This window comes from Macaca thibetana, chromosome 10, assembly GCF_024542745.1.
Source record: "Macaca thibetana thibetana isolate TM-01 chromosome 10, ASM2454274v1, whole genome shotgun sequence".
Classification (NCBI taxonomy): Eukaryota; Metazoa; Chordata; class Mammalia; order Primates; family Cercopithecidae; genus Macaca; species Macaca thibetana.
This window is the reverse complement of record NC_065587.1, coordinates 84,102,724-84,117,996: the sequence shown is the minus strand read 5'-3', so window position 1 is coordinate 84,117,996 and position 15,273 is coordinate 84,102,724. Positions and strand designations below refer to the sequence as shown.

Here is a 15,273-nt window from a genome sequence, read left to right as displayed (position 1 = left end):
ATGACCTAGCATTGTGAAAATGACTAAACTTCCCTGGTGACAGCCCTCCAAGCCAGCTAACGTGACTCACTCTACTAATGCCATGCCCAGCAATCTTTGCTATTTCCCTCCCATTTGCCACAATGGTGTACTGAACCAGTTATTATATTTTGAACCACATTACTCTCTCTAGGGTGAAATCCCTATTCTTCACAGATTAAAATGGAACATGATCCACTCTAGATTTTAGTTAGTTCTTACTGTCCACTCTGGAGACTCTTTTTTTGATATTTAAAAAGTTCATTTTATTAATAATCAAGAAAACACAAATTTAAACCACAATGGGATAAAATTTCACACTCCATAAATTGGCAACAATTTTAGAGACTGGCAATATCAGACACTGGGGAGGACAGGGAACATGGTGATCTTCAAACGGAGTGGGTAGAGTGGGTAGGAGTATAAATTGATTCAATCACTTTAGAAAACAGTTTGGTGTTTTACAATACAGTTAACCATATCCATATAATATGACCTAGCAATTCTTTTGTGTGTGTGTTTAAATTATTACATTGTGTGTTAACAAATTTTAAGTGAATTGTTAATGAAGTATAGGTAGATAAATATCATATCATAGATCTCATGAGATTCTTGACTGTTTTTAAGTTATGGCTACTGTATTGGAAAATGTGTTTTCTTCTGCTTTTTTTGTATTATAGTGATTAAATAAAATGCCTTTTTAAACTTTTTTTAAATTTTATTTTTATTTCAATATTTTTGGGGGTACATGTGGTTTTTGGTTACATGCATAAATTCTTTAGTGGTAATGTCTGAGATATTGGTATACCCATCCCCTAAGCAGTGTACACTGCACCCAACAGACATTTTACATCCCTCACACCCCTCCAACCCTTCACCCTCAAGTCCCCAAAGTCCATGATATCATTCTTATCCCTTTGCATCCTCATAGCTTAGTTCTAACATATAAGTGAGATCATGGAATACTTGGCTTCCCATTCCTAAGTTACTTCACTTAGAATAATGGCCTCCAGCTCCATCCAAATTGCTGCAAAAGACATTATTTCATTCCTTTTCATGGCTGAGTAGTATTCCATGGGGTATATCCATACCACATTTTCTTTATCTACTCATTGGTTGATGGGTATTTAGGTTGGTTCCACATCTTTGCAATTGTGAATTGTGCTGCTATAAACATGCATGTGAAAGTGTCTTTTTCATACAATGACTTTTGTCCCTCTGGGTGATACTCAGTAGTGGGATTGCTGGATCAAATGGTAGTTCTATTTTGAGCTCTTTAAGAAATCTCCATACTGTTTTTCATAATGGTTGCACTAGTTTACACTCCCATCAGCAGTGTAAATGTGTTCCCTTTTCACCACATCCACCCCAACATCTATTGTTTTTTGACTTTTTAATTATGGCCATTCTTGCAGGAGTAAGGTGGTATCTCATTGTGGTTTGAACTTGTATTTCCCTGATAATTAGTGATGCTGAGCATTTTTTCATATGTTTGTTGGCTATTTCTATATCTTCTTTTGAGAATTTTCTATTTATGTCCTTTGCCCACTTTCTGATAGGATTTTTTTTTTTTTCTTGCTGATATGTTTGAGTTCTGTAGAGATTCTGGGTATTAGTCCTTGGTCAGATGCATAGTTTGCAAATATTTTCTCTCACTCGGGGGACTGTCTGCTTGCTGATTATTTCTTTTGCTGTTCAGAAGCTTTTTAGTTAATTTAGGTCCCAATTATTTATTTTTGTTTTTGTTGCATCTGCTTTTGAGGTCTTAGTCATTAATTCTTTGCCTAAGCCAAGGTCTAAAAGAGTTTTTTTGATGTTATCTTCCAGAATTTTTATGGTTTCAGGTCTTACATTTAAGTGTTTGATCCATCTTGCGTTGATTTTTGTGTGAAATGAGAAATGAGGGTCCAGTTTCATTCTACTTGTGGCTTCCTGGGTTTCCCAGCACCATTCATTGAATAGGATATCCTTTCCCCAATTTATGTTTTTGTATGCTTTGTTGAAGATCAGTTTGCTGTAAATATTTGGCTTTATATCTGGGTTCTTTACTCTGTTCCATTGGTCTATGTGCCTACTTTATAGGAGTACCATGCTGTTTTGTTAATCATAGACCTGTAGTATAATTTGAAGTTGAGTAATGTCATGCCTCGAGATTTTTTTTTTTTTTTTTTTTGGCTTAATTTTACTTAGACTATGCAGGCTCTTTTTTTGTTCCATATGAATTTTAGGCTTTTTTTCCTAGTTCTGTGAAGAATGATGATGGTATTTTGGTGGGAATCTGTAGGCAGTATGGTCATTTTCACAATACTGATTCTACCTATCCATGAGCATGGGATATATTTCCATTTGTTTGTGTCATCTGTGAGTTCTTTCAGCGGTGTTTCATAGTTTTCTTTGTAGAGATCTTTCACCTCCTTGGTTAAGTATAATTCTAAATATTTTATCTTTTTTTTTTTTTGGCAGCTCTTGTGAAAGGGATTGTGTTCTTGATTTGATTCTCAACTTGGTTATTGTTGTTTATACCAGTGCTACTGATTTCTGTACATTGATTTGGTATCCTGAGACTTTACTGAATTAGTTTATCGGGTTGAGGAACTTTTTGTGTGAGCTTTAAGTTTTCTAAGTAAATAATCATATTATAGAGAACAGCAACAGTCTAACTTCCTGCTTTTCTCACTTGTATGCCTTTTATTTCTTTCTCTCATCTGATTGCTCTGGCTAAAATTTCCAGTGCTATGTTGAATATAAGTGGTGAAAATGGGCATTCTTGTCTTGTTCCATTTCTCAAGGGGAATGCTTTTAACTTTTCCCCATTCAGGATGATGTTGGTTGTCGGTTTGTCATATATGGCTTTTATTACTGTAATGTAAGTCCTTTCTATGCCTATTTTGTTGAGGGTTTTTATTATAAAGGATGCTGGATTTTATCAACTGCTTTTTCTGCATCTATTGACATGATCATATTGGAGCCTCTATTTTATGGTCCTTTCCTATCTTCCTTTACTTTTCTGTTTTCCTTTCCCACCACTCCCCTATTTATAGTATACCATATATATTACATCAATTCCCTTTTTGAGGCTCTTTACACATTACCATAAGATTCTCAGAAGCAAAACATACTTCAACTCTCTGACAAGGTAATAAACATAGAAAATGATGTACATAGTATTGGTGTAGGCAGTTGGGTTTTTGTTTGTTTTTTTGGCAAGGAAAATCAAGACTGCAATGAAAGAACATTCTTATAATAAAGACCATTTCTGCAATGAAGTTTGGTTTGACTAACGCGAAATAAAGAGTTAGGGTATTTGCCAGGCATAACTTTGTACATAATACTTCCTTTAAGCAAATATTTAAGGTTTGTTATTGGGCATCTGTAAGGCAGAAAGAATGGCCATGATGGGGATAATTGTGCAGATGGTCTAGTTTAGCCCCCTCCAGCCCAGTGCTCATCCTGTTCCCAAAAAGACAGGCTGTAGGGGAATCTGGAGAGGAAGAAGGCACACCTTAAATTTTTAAATAGTGTGACAAAATTCTTTCTCACTTAATTTGGTTCAGGCCTACATTTCCCATTTTATTTTGCTCAAGATCTTCAAAAGAAATGCCAGATTCAGAAAAAAAAGTAAAGCTCCTACATTTGACATCAATCTAGGTAGTCCTTCCCTGTAATAATGAATTTAAAATATATACCTATATATTAGATTTATACATATTTTATGCTTCAGCTGACAGCTTCCATGTGAGAAGTTTGAGTTCAGAAAGAATGTAATCTATTTTACTTGGATCAGAAAATCCTTAACATTATAAAACAGACTTATTAATGGTCTGAAAACAATTATAAAAAACGTTCTTGCAGGTAGGTGGAAGAATATTTAGAGAGATTTAGGCTAGTGAAAACAAGTGATTAAAAAACATTTTGCTTCCCTCTGTAAGTGAAGCATTCACTACTTAAACCAATCCATCACTATGCAGAAAAAAATTGGCAGTTTATTAAAATTCTTCATATTTAGTAAAAGTCACTCTTTGGGCTTTTTAAAATTTGAAAACACAGATATATGCATATGTGTGCATTTTAATTTTTCTTTTATTTTGTAAATAGCAACAATTTAATGATGCTGCTAAACTCTATGTACATTATGCTTTCTACTGAGAATAAATTTGATTTCATTAAAGAAATATTAGAGGTCAATCCTACTAGAACCAAATTTTTTGTTTAACAAAAAACGTCAAGCCACGATGTATCAAATAATTTCATGTGATACCCAATACAACAAAATTCAAGAACACAAAAGAATCTGAATAGCCTCATGACATTCTTTAATGGGATTTGACCAGCATTTTTTGTCTATTTAAATCCCAGCAAAATATATTCATCAGAGAACCTCTTATTTTTTCACTTAATCTCTGCATTTAACAGCAAAATAAAGAAACACAAACATCATCAAAAGCTGTATCACTTACCATAAATGCCTGTTGAGATGCAGGGAAATGCCTGTGAATAAACCACAAAAATAACAATAAATATTAAAGAAACAAATCTACTCAACATCATCTATCTCAACATCTATTTTGCTTGATAATGGGATGCCCTCTACTTACATATTCAGAGCTAGGAGTTGGAGTAGGGGACACTGGAAATGGGGATATTTGATTAGCTGGTAACTGTTCCCTATCAGCAGTTATATCAGCTCACAAGAACCAACTGCTAAGTTTTCAGGAATCTTGTGAAGCAACTGTTAAACAGCTATTATTAAGAAATTAAATTATATAAACCTACAATGAAATAAATGATATCAAAACACAGATAACCAATAGTCAGAACTCATCCCTTTCTAATTACTTTGCACATCTGACTATTACCTATGCTCTTGAGATTACGTATGTCTGTCGTATGTGTACAGTGAAATACTACACAAGTCTCTCTTCCCACCTCCATGGTACATGATGTCACATCAGTTGCTTAAAATCTGAAAACATCAATTTACATTCATGACCCATATTGTGAGACAGTTAAAATCACAGACTGGCTATGGATAAACATTTTAGGTAAAATTCAACAAAAGCATTCTGTGAAAATCAATCAACTATTTAGAATGTATAATAAAGAGTATTACATATATTATTATTATAATATGTAAATTGTGTGCTACATGTTCTTTATGTCAGTAAAATTTAAAAGAAGCTTATATAAAACATACCCCTTTTTTGACAGCCAGTCTTTAAACATTTTCCAGCACACTACTGCTTATGCCATATTTTGCTTTGCAGTGTTTAAAGAATTTGATTGAAAAAAATGAATTGACAAACGTAAATGTACATTTCACTCTAAATTAGGTTTTCTAGCTATAGAAAGTGGTCTGGGTGTGGCAACTTACTCTGCCAATGGATTTCTGTGTAAATTCAACCAAATTGTTTTACTCTTTCTGGTCTGTATTTTTCAATTGTAAAATGGAGATAATGCCCACCATACAGAAATGTCTTCTGGACTGTCGGTGGGAATGTAAATTAGTACAACCTCTACAGAAAACAGTATGGAGATTTCTCAAAGAACTAAAGATAGAACTACCATTCCATCCAACAATCTCACTGCTCAGTATCTACTCAAAGGAAAAGAAATTATTATTTTTTTAAAAACCTCTATTCCTACATTTATCACAGTGCTATTCACAATAGTAACAATATGGAGGCAACCTAAGGTCCATCAGTGGAGAACTGGATAAAGAAAAAGATGGTAGATGGACTACTACTCAGCCACAAAAAAGAATAAAATCATGTGTTTTGTAGCAATATAGATGGAACTAGAGACCATTACTTTAAGTGAAACAACTCAGTCACAGAAAGACAAATACCGCATGTTCTCATTTTTAGTGGGAGCTAAGAAATGAATACACACGGACATAGAGAGTGGAATAATGCATTGAAGACTCAGAAAGGTGGAAGGGGGCAAGGGGTGAGAAACTACCTGAAGGGTACAGTGTATGTACACTGTTAGAGTGATGGTTACACTAAAAGCCTAGTTTTCACCATTACACAGTATATTCATGTAACAAAAGTGCACTTGTACCCCCTAAATCTATAAAACAAAAAGTGAAAAAAAGAAATGTGCTGTTGGAATTAATGACAGAATTTTTTTTTAAGTTACTGGCACTATGATAGAATCTAAAAACTGCAGCTGCTATGGACCATAATAACTAACATTACTATTGAGGTCAATAATAATAAAATATCTAAGTCCTTTTTGTTCATATCTTTTGGCTAAATGTATACTGCCTTTTATTTCTATTAACGCTATTACATAGCCTAAGTTTGTTTATTCCCAACTGTATGTCTGTAAAACGATATATGCTTTTTTCTGTTCCTGTGAAGCCTTTACTATTAATAGTAAATTCTACTGTTTATAAAGAGAAAGTAGAACAGTTTCTGGAACATAGTAGCTGCTCTTTTTAAATTAAATTTATGAGTCAATGCTTTGATTCCGAGGGTTCTTGAGGTGCCAATAACATCTGAAGAATGTTCTTGACTGACTTAATCATTCAGTGATACAGATCATGAAGCAACAGTGTAACGCAAAGTCTCTTTACGGGCATTCACCAAGACTACCAATAGGCATTACTCTGAAAATCAACTGCAAGCTTACTGTATATTTGTTACGATTAGAAAGGACTCAGAGTTCAGGAATAGTCTACTTAAAAATTCAAATTAGAGAGGATTAAGAGTCATCCCTATATTTGTGCCATGCCAGCCATGTTCCATTGTACCTTTTAGGTGGGATAAAAGTGAGTTTACAGCTTGAGCCCCAGGAATTCCATGGGAGCAAACTAAACATGTGAGCATCATATATCTCATGTCTGGAGAGAAAAAGAAATGTTTGAGAACTGCTGCATTGAGCCATCAAGGTGTAGGGAAGGTAAGATTTTACCTCTACCTTCTTAGAGTTTTTCAGTTGTGGCTGATAATTAAATTGACACAAGACAGATTAACAGGAAAAAAAAAACATACACATTTATTTAATTCAAGTTTTATGTGGCATTGGAGGCTTCATAAGAAAATGATGACTCAAAGATGCAGTTAAACACTTACATACTAAATTGGGCAAAGAGTAGTAGATTATGAAGATGTGACAAGGTAAAGGGGCTTGGGCTAGGGTAGTTAATTGGGTGAAGTAAGAAGAAAGACAAGAGTTAGTTTAACAAGGTGTGTTTGGACAGATTTCCAGTGGCCTCAACTTCCCATCCTTGATGATAAGAATGACACTTTCCTGCTCGTACAGGGAGGATATCTTTCACGTGGAAATTTTTATCTCCTCCTTTTAAAAAGGACTGCAAGAGTGTTCTTTGGCACCTGCCCTTTTTTTAAGTGCCTTTGACTCAAAATAGTCAATGTGCCAGAGGGGCATATTTTGGGTTGTATATTCTGAACTCTTTCAAAGGGAAAGTCAGAAGATAGCAAAATGCTTTCAACAAGATGACCCACTTTAACTCACATCTTGGTGTCCTTCCAGTTTATAATGTGGGGCAGTTTATTGAACTACTCTGAGTGCTGTTTTTTTCTTTAGTAAATGGAAACTCTGAGGCCTGCCTCAAAGGGTTTGTAGGAGGAGTAAGAGAAATAAAGAACATGAGCATTGTGTCTGAGAAGTAGTAATACCTTGATTAGTGATGACTCCTGGCGTGGAAGCTGTGATGTCCACCAGGTTCTGTTGCTCCAGAGCAGGGCTTCACAACCTCAGCTCTATTGATATTTTGGACCAGATAATTCTTTGTTATTGGAGGCTATGTGCATTATGGGAAGTTTAGCAGCACCCCTGGATGCTACCAGCTAGATATCAGTAGCATCTCTCCAGTTGTGTTCATCAGAAATATTTCTAGACATTGTCAAATGCCCCCAGGGGAAAAAAATCATCTCTGGTTGAGAATCACTGACCTGGAATCTAGGACCTAGAACCCAGCAGACAGCCTTCAACTATCAACCTTTTCAAGGACTGCCTCAGCTATAAAAAGCCACCTCACCCAGAATCATGTCCCTGCCCAGGACAGTTCACACCAACAACTGATCAACGAAGTGGTACAAGGCCTGGCCACCTTGGCTCATCAGTACAACACTGAAGGGTCCTTCTAGTTTCAGAGTTCCTTACTCAGTCAGTAGGGTCCATCACTGGACCTACATCCAGCTCACCTTCTCCCTCAGTCCACTGCTGCTTCCTCTCTCTCTTTCCCAGGTATTGATTTAAGGGCACTCCTTAATAAACATCTAGCATCCTAAACTCTCTCTTAGAGTCTGTTTCCTGGGAACTGATCTGGGCTAACTCCCTTTTGCTTCCCTCTTAGATCCAGCTATGTGTATCTTTCTTCCATCAGATCTAGCAGAAGAAAAACATACTGCGCAGTTAGTGACAAGTTTCATTTGCCTTAGCTCTTAGTTCTATCTTGGAATCAATCATGCAACTTAGTAATTGAGTCTGAATGTATCAACTGCCTTGTCTGTTTTAACAAGGATAAATAGTTTCATCAGGAAATGACATAGTTGCCTTGAATATGAAAGCAAATGGTAGGGTAATGGAGGATGACTTTGGTAATATTATTGCATTAATTCAAACAAAAAGGCAATGGTATAGCAGAGATGGAAATAGAGTATTATGGGAAAAAATTCATTTGATGTAAAATAACTTCGCACAGAATTCATCGAAACTAAGCCTACTCCATTAATCATTTTTTATTACTCAAGAGAGAGAGACAGACAGACAGAGACAGGGAGAGAGAGATTGAGAAAGAGCAAGTGAACAAGCAAACTAATGACTTTTGCACACATAATTTGTGTTCTTTGCCATAATAAACTTCTGATGCGGCCATCAGAAGTGAGTAGCATGAGATTTCTTTATTTCAAAGCCGCATTTAATATAACGACCTTCCATGTAAATACTATCCCATGGAGGAATGATAAATTGTACCAAAACCCATGCCAGGTGTGCACATAACTCAGCAATCACCTCTAGAATTTGGAGAATGACATTAGCAACCCCATTTGTGAGGCTCCAGATTCTCCTTCCAGCAAACTTCAGGAGCAGTATGTCTCCGTGCTAATCAGGCCTGAGCACCAGCCATCAGAAATTCTAGGGAGACAAAAATAAAATCATCTGAGGCAGACAAATCGCTTTAGAGCAGGAGTTAGAGACCAGCCTGGGCAACATGGTGAAACCCTGCCTCTACTAAAAATATAAAAAATTAGCCAGGCATGGTGGCACATGCCTGTAGTCCAGGCTACTCAGGAGGCTGAGGTGGCAGAATCACCTGAGCCCAGGATGCTGAGGCTGCAGTGAGCCATGATTGCACCACTACACTCTAGCCTGGGCCACAGGAGTGAGACCCTGTCTTAAAAGAAAAATGACTTAGAGTGGAGAATTCTTTCTCATATGAAATTATAGATTGGGTCACCAAGTGGGAAATACTTTTATAGCCCAACATGTTGGCATCAAGCAGAGTTGAAAAAAACATTGAAATCCTTAAAGCTGTAGACTCTGTCCCAGTCCCTTGAAAGTCTGTCTTCATTTCCTCCCTTTCTGTCTAAGTAATTTAAGGGTAAGGAAGGAAACGCTCCTCAGCCTTCTCTCTCTTGACCCTAACAGTGTCTCCAAACATACACAACAAACCCTAAGCCATCATCCCTACCACTTGCTTTTCTCTGAGCCTTGATTCTCAGTTTAAGCATTTCTGCAAATGGGAATTTCTTTCTCTCTTACTTATCCATTGTCATCCCATCCACTCTTACACAGCAGTCTTACAGTCTGGGTAGAAAGGACTCCACCTTCAACTCCATGGGAAGGGGCCGACGGACCTAAATAAGCAGCACACCTTCCTCTCCATAGCCACAAGAATAGAAAGACGAAGAGTTTATTGACCACCATTGACCTGTTGGTGTAAATTAACTGTAAAGTACTCTTAACCTCTGGAATTTTTCAATTGCTTAGCCAACACATTCCTTACTGTTTAGTCAGTTTTAGTTAGATTTCCCATTATTTGCAAGCAAAATCATGCTACCAGATATACCTTCCATTTAAGTGTTTTTAATTATATATCACATTTCACTGACTCAGGCAAGCTGTCAATTGTAAGAAACACCATTATTTTGTGTTACTTTGTGGACCACTAAGAAGAGAAAGCGCCATCAGTTAAAACATAACGCAAGCTTTCTTACCATTTAGGATTTTCATTGCATACTTATTGAGGTTCCTATTGTTGACTTATGTAGATAATTTTTAAGTACATCTTCCTCTAGAGCATGGATAAAAAGGAGATAAATTGGTTGTTTCCTAAAACTTCCTCACATTCAGGATCCGGTACTTATGAATCACTTTTCAACTCAGAGTCATAGATAGGAATTTTCCATAGTTTTATCCTCATAGCCTCAAGAATGATGGTGTTGCTTCAGTCCTTAATGAGTGAGCCAGTGTTGGCTCTGCACTTTTCTTCCAAACCACTAACACCTTCTCTGAAAGTTTTGTGGGTAGCTCTATTTTTTCATGCCAGAGCTGTCAACAAAGGGTTTCAGACAACAGCCAGGACACATACCTCCTTCTCAGGTACCCCCTAATTGGTTGGTTAGCTGAAAGTCAAGGGGTTGCAGTTGTCCAGCCAATCCTCCAGAAATGACAACCAAATGTGCATGTGTACAGGAAGAGAAACTTCATCACAACCATGTGTGATTGTAAAACACCCCAAGTATAAGAGTTATCCTAGTTTCAAATAAATTAGAATATGAGGACATGTGCATCTTAGAAACAATGAAATTCAGAATATCATTCTTTTCCTTCTTTTTCTTTTCTCAGAGACAGGGTCTCATGCTGTTGCCCAGGCTGGAGTACAGTGGTGCAATCCTAGCATACTGCAGCCTCGAAGTCTAGCGCTCAAGCCATCCTCCCTCCTCAGCCTCCTAAGTAGCTGTGACTACAGGCATTCACCACCATATCTGGTTAATTTGTTTTTATTTTTTGTAGAGATGAGGTCTCACTATGTTTCCAAGGCTAGAGTCAAACTCCTGGGTTCAACTGATCCTCCTGCCTTGGCCTCCCAAAGTGCCAGGATTCCAGGCATGAGCCACTGTTCTTGGCTCTACTCTTTTCTTTACATGTTGGTTATCAGCATAGTGGTTTGTGCCATCATGCCCTTAATTGGGATGCGGTATATTTCAGTACTTTCAAACCATGGTATGCCTAACTCTAGGAGTATGAAAGATATTTTGAGGTGGTAAACAGATAGCCATTACCCATTTAAACGTGATATTTATATTTTTCCCAAGTCTTCATCCCTTCTTCTATACATACCCTTTACCATATAATTTTGCACTTCCTCTGCAATAGGCTGAATGTTTGTGTCCCCTACAAGATTCATGCGATGAAGCTCTGGTCCCACTGTGATGGTGCTTGGAGGTGGGGCCTTTGGGAGGTGATTAGGTCATGAGGGTCGAGACCTCATGAGTGGGATTAGTGCCACTAGAGGACATTAGAGGCCAGAGAGCTACCTAGCTCTTCTTTCCACCACGTCAGAATATAAGGATAAGTTGGCTGTCTGCAACTTGAGCCCTGAAAGAGGGCCCTCACCATAACCTGACTATGCTGGCACCCTGATCTTAGATTCCCAGCCTCCAGAACTGCAAGAAATAACTATTTGTTGTTCAATCACAGTCTATAGTAATTTGTTATGCATCCTGAACCAAGTAAGACACTCCACGAGGGGAGTTGTATGAATGCAATGTTGTGTCCATCCCCTAAATCCATACACTGAAACCTAATTCACAATATGATGGCATTAGGAGGTGGAGCCTTGGGAGGTAATTAGGGGATGAGTGAATGGGATCAGTGCCCTTAGAAGAAGAAACATGAGGGTGAGGATCTCTTTCTCCACCATTTGAGGCCACAGAAAAGAGGACAGCAGTCTACACACCAAGAAAAGAGCTATTGGCAGACACCAAACCTGCTAGCACCTTGATCTTAGACTTCCCAGCCTCCAGAACTGTGAGAAATATAAGTTGTTGAAGCCACTCAGACTATGGTATTTGTTATAGCAGCCTGAGCTGACTAAGACAGAGGGGATACATTTTTCTTCATCCCACTGATGATAGACTTGAGCATGTGACTTAATTTGGCCAATGGGATAATAATGGACATGACATTTAGGTGTAAATCTTTACATTCCTGTCTTTGGAGGAGAACACTGAGAAGACTATACCATGAGAACATGCCTCATGTAGCTACTGGTCCAGGGAGGCTGAGAGACAAGTGGAATAGATGTAGTAAACCCAGCCTTCGATCAGCTGTGCGCCAGCCAACCCATAGCCATGTAAGCAAGAAATGCTTACTATTGCACATTACTGAGTTTTTGAGTGGCTGGTTATACAGCATTACTGTAGCAATGACAATGATATAAATGTGCTAAAACTATAAGTTATTATAATCTATTATAATAAGTGATACTTGTTTTCCACCTATGATAATGATACAAAGTTTCCTTTGAAAATAAAATTGCTTAAAGAGTCAATTAGAATATTAGGTAAACCAGAAGATGGAATGTAAATGACCAAAGTTTGGAAAATACTGATGCAGGAATTAAAGATTTGACATGGAAAGCACGAGCACATGGAGTTGGCGGCTAGCCTAGATAGCATAGTAAGACCCCCATCTCTGCAAAAACTTTAAAAAATTAACCAGGCTTAGTGGTGCATCCCTATAGTCCCAGATACTTGAAAGGCTGAGGTGGGAAAACGTTAATAGTTTCAGTTTGAGGCTGAAGTGAGCTGTGATAGTGCCACTGCATTTCAGCCTGGGCAACAGAGTGCCATCCCATCTCTTAAAAAAACACAAGGGTGCGGTGGCTCATGCCTGTAATCCCAGCACTTTGGGAGGCTGAGGCAGGTGGATTGCTTTAACCCAGAAGTTAGAGACCAGCCTGGCCAGCATAGTGAGACCTTGTTTCTACAAAACATACACAAATTAACCAGGTGTGTTGGCATGCACCTGTAGTCCCAGCTATTCTGGAGACTGAGGTGAGAGGATCACCTGAGCCCAGGGAGATTGAGGCTGCAGTGAGCCATAATCCTGCCACTGCACCCCAACGTGGGTGACAGAGTGAGACCCTGTCTCAAAACCAAACCAAAACAAAAAGAATGTGGGTTGCCAGGTTGCATGTTACAGCATGGAAAAGCATGGGAAAAGTGGGGCCAAGCATGACATGGAAAGCACTCACAGCTGGGAGCTGTGTTTTATCCCCTCTGGGAGCCAATGTTATATCCCCTCAGCACCTCTGTATCCCCATCTGTAAAAGGAGCAGAGCTGGCTACATGGCTTATTTGGCTATTAAATTCTGGGATGCTATGAAACAGCCTCTTATTCTTCTCTATAGCTCAAGATAAAGGTGATAGAGAGACAGGCAATTTTATAGTATCCTGAATGCCTCACAGTGTTTGGACATGGGAGGCAGCAGCATTGCAGCAATAATAGTTGTCATTTCTTGAATTACTGAAATGTGCTGAGTACTGGGCTCAGAGCTCTATGTGCATTATCTGATTCATTCCCACGAACAAGCCTGTGATCAAAACCAGATTGCCCGGTTTTTATAAACATGGAGAGGAGAGAAGCTAAGAAAGAAAACTCGTCCAAGGTCACAGAAAGGAATACTACAGGATTTCTTTATCTCGTAGAAAGAGTAATTGATTCTATTTTTTAATTATACAAATAATACATAAATACAAGGCTCAAAATAAGACATTCTCTTAGAGCCACATGCTTCCTCTCCTCTAATTCACTGAGAACACCCTCCTTGAGGCCTTCACTGCCAAGAGTAGAGTGAGAATCCTTCTGCTGCATTCATTTACATTTTTTAAGACTAAATAGTGTCATGTCCTCTTCCTCATCTCAACCCTGTAATCACCTCCCATCGTACTTTAATAAAATTCAAAGTCACAACCATGACCTCCAATCCTTGCTTCCTTAGCCCCTCCCTTCCACTTTTCCCCTGCTCTTGAGTTCCAGCCACATTGGTCTCCTTTTGTTCTTCAAATGCACAAAGTATGATTCTGCTCTGGGGCCGCTGGCCTTGCTGTCACCTCTGTCTTGCACACTCCATTTCCCAAATACTCCCTGGTTTTCTCCCTTGTTCCTTTTAGATCTTTGATCAAATGTCACCTCCTCAAAGAGGTCTTCCTAGCCTCCAGCTAAATTACTCTCTATTGCTTAGCCTGCTTTGTATCTCTTGACAACTGCCATCACCACCTGACACACAGTTGTTTGCTTGTTCCCTGTCTCCCCAACTTCAATTCCTTCCTTCCTGAGATGCAAACTCCCAGGAAGACCTTTGCTTTGTTTGTTGCTGTATCACCAGCACCTAGAATAGTGTCTGGAACTCAATAAATATCTGTTGAGTGGATAAATGAATAAATGATTAAGCTATAAGATCTATACAAGCATAGCCATATTTTTCTTCTACACAAATTGGAGCTTACATTGGTTTTTATGTTCTGGAACTCGCCTTTTTTCATGTAGAAGGTTTTAGGAGATCATTCAATGTCAGTGTATATTGATCTATCTCATATGTTTCTAATAGCACATTCTAGTCTATGGCATGATTATACTATGTTTATTTAACTACTGCCACATTGATGAATATGTAGGCTGTGTGTAAATTTTGCTGTAACATGCAACCTGGCAACCCACATTCTTTTTGTTTTGGTTTGGTTTTGAGACAGGGTCTCACTCTGTCACCCACGTTGGGGTGCAGTGGTAGGATTATGGCTCACTGCAGCCTCAATCTCCCTGGGCTCAGGTGATCCTCTCACCTCAGCCTCCAGAATAGCTGGGACTACAGGTGCATGCCAACACACCTGGTTAATTTGTGTATGTTTTGTAGAAACAAGGTCTCACTATGCTGGCCAGGCTGGTCTCTAACTTCTGGGTTAAAGCAATCCACCTGCCTCAGCCTCCCAAAGTGCTGGGATTACAGGCATGAGCCACCGCACCCTTGTGTTTTTTTAAGAGATGGGATGGCACTCTATTGCTTAGGCTGAAATGCAGTGGCACTATCACAGCTCACTTCAGCCTCAAACTGAAACTATTAAACGTTTCCCACCTCAGCCTTCAAGTAGCTGGGACTATAGGGATGCACCACTAAGCCTGGTTAATTTTTTAAAGTTTTTGCAGAGATGAGGGTCTCATTATCTATCTAGGCTAGCTTCCAACTCCTAGCCTCAAGTAATCCTCCTGCCTTGGCCTGCC

The 15,273-nt window shown here is 38.5% G+C and overlaps 1 protein-coding gene across 9 annotated transcripts in view; it reads right to left on the bottom strand.

Moving 5' to 3' along the window:
• Positions 1 to 15,273, bottom strand: part of MACROD2 (mono-ADP ribosylhydrolase 2) — a 2,111,745-nt gene that overhangs the window by 629,468 nt on the left and 1,467,004 nt on the right. For all 9 annotated transcript variants that reach the window (XM_050745635.1, XM_050745636.1, XM_050745637.1 and 6 more), the window contains one exon: positions 4,476 to 4,506. In XM_050745635.1, the coding sequence (XP_050601592.1) occupies positions 4,476 to 4,506 (31 nt within the window). The remainder of the gene's footprint in view (positions 1 to 4,475; positions 4,507 to 15,273) is intronic.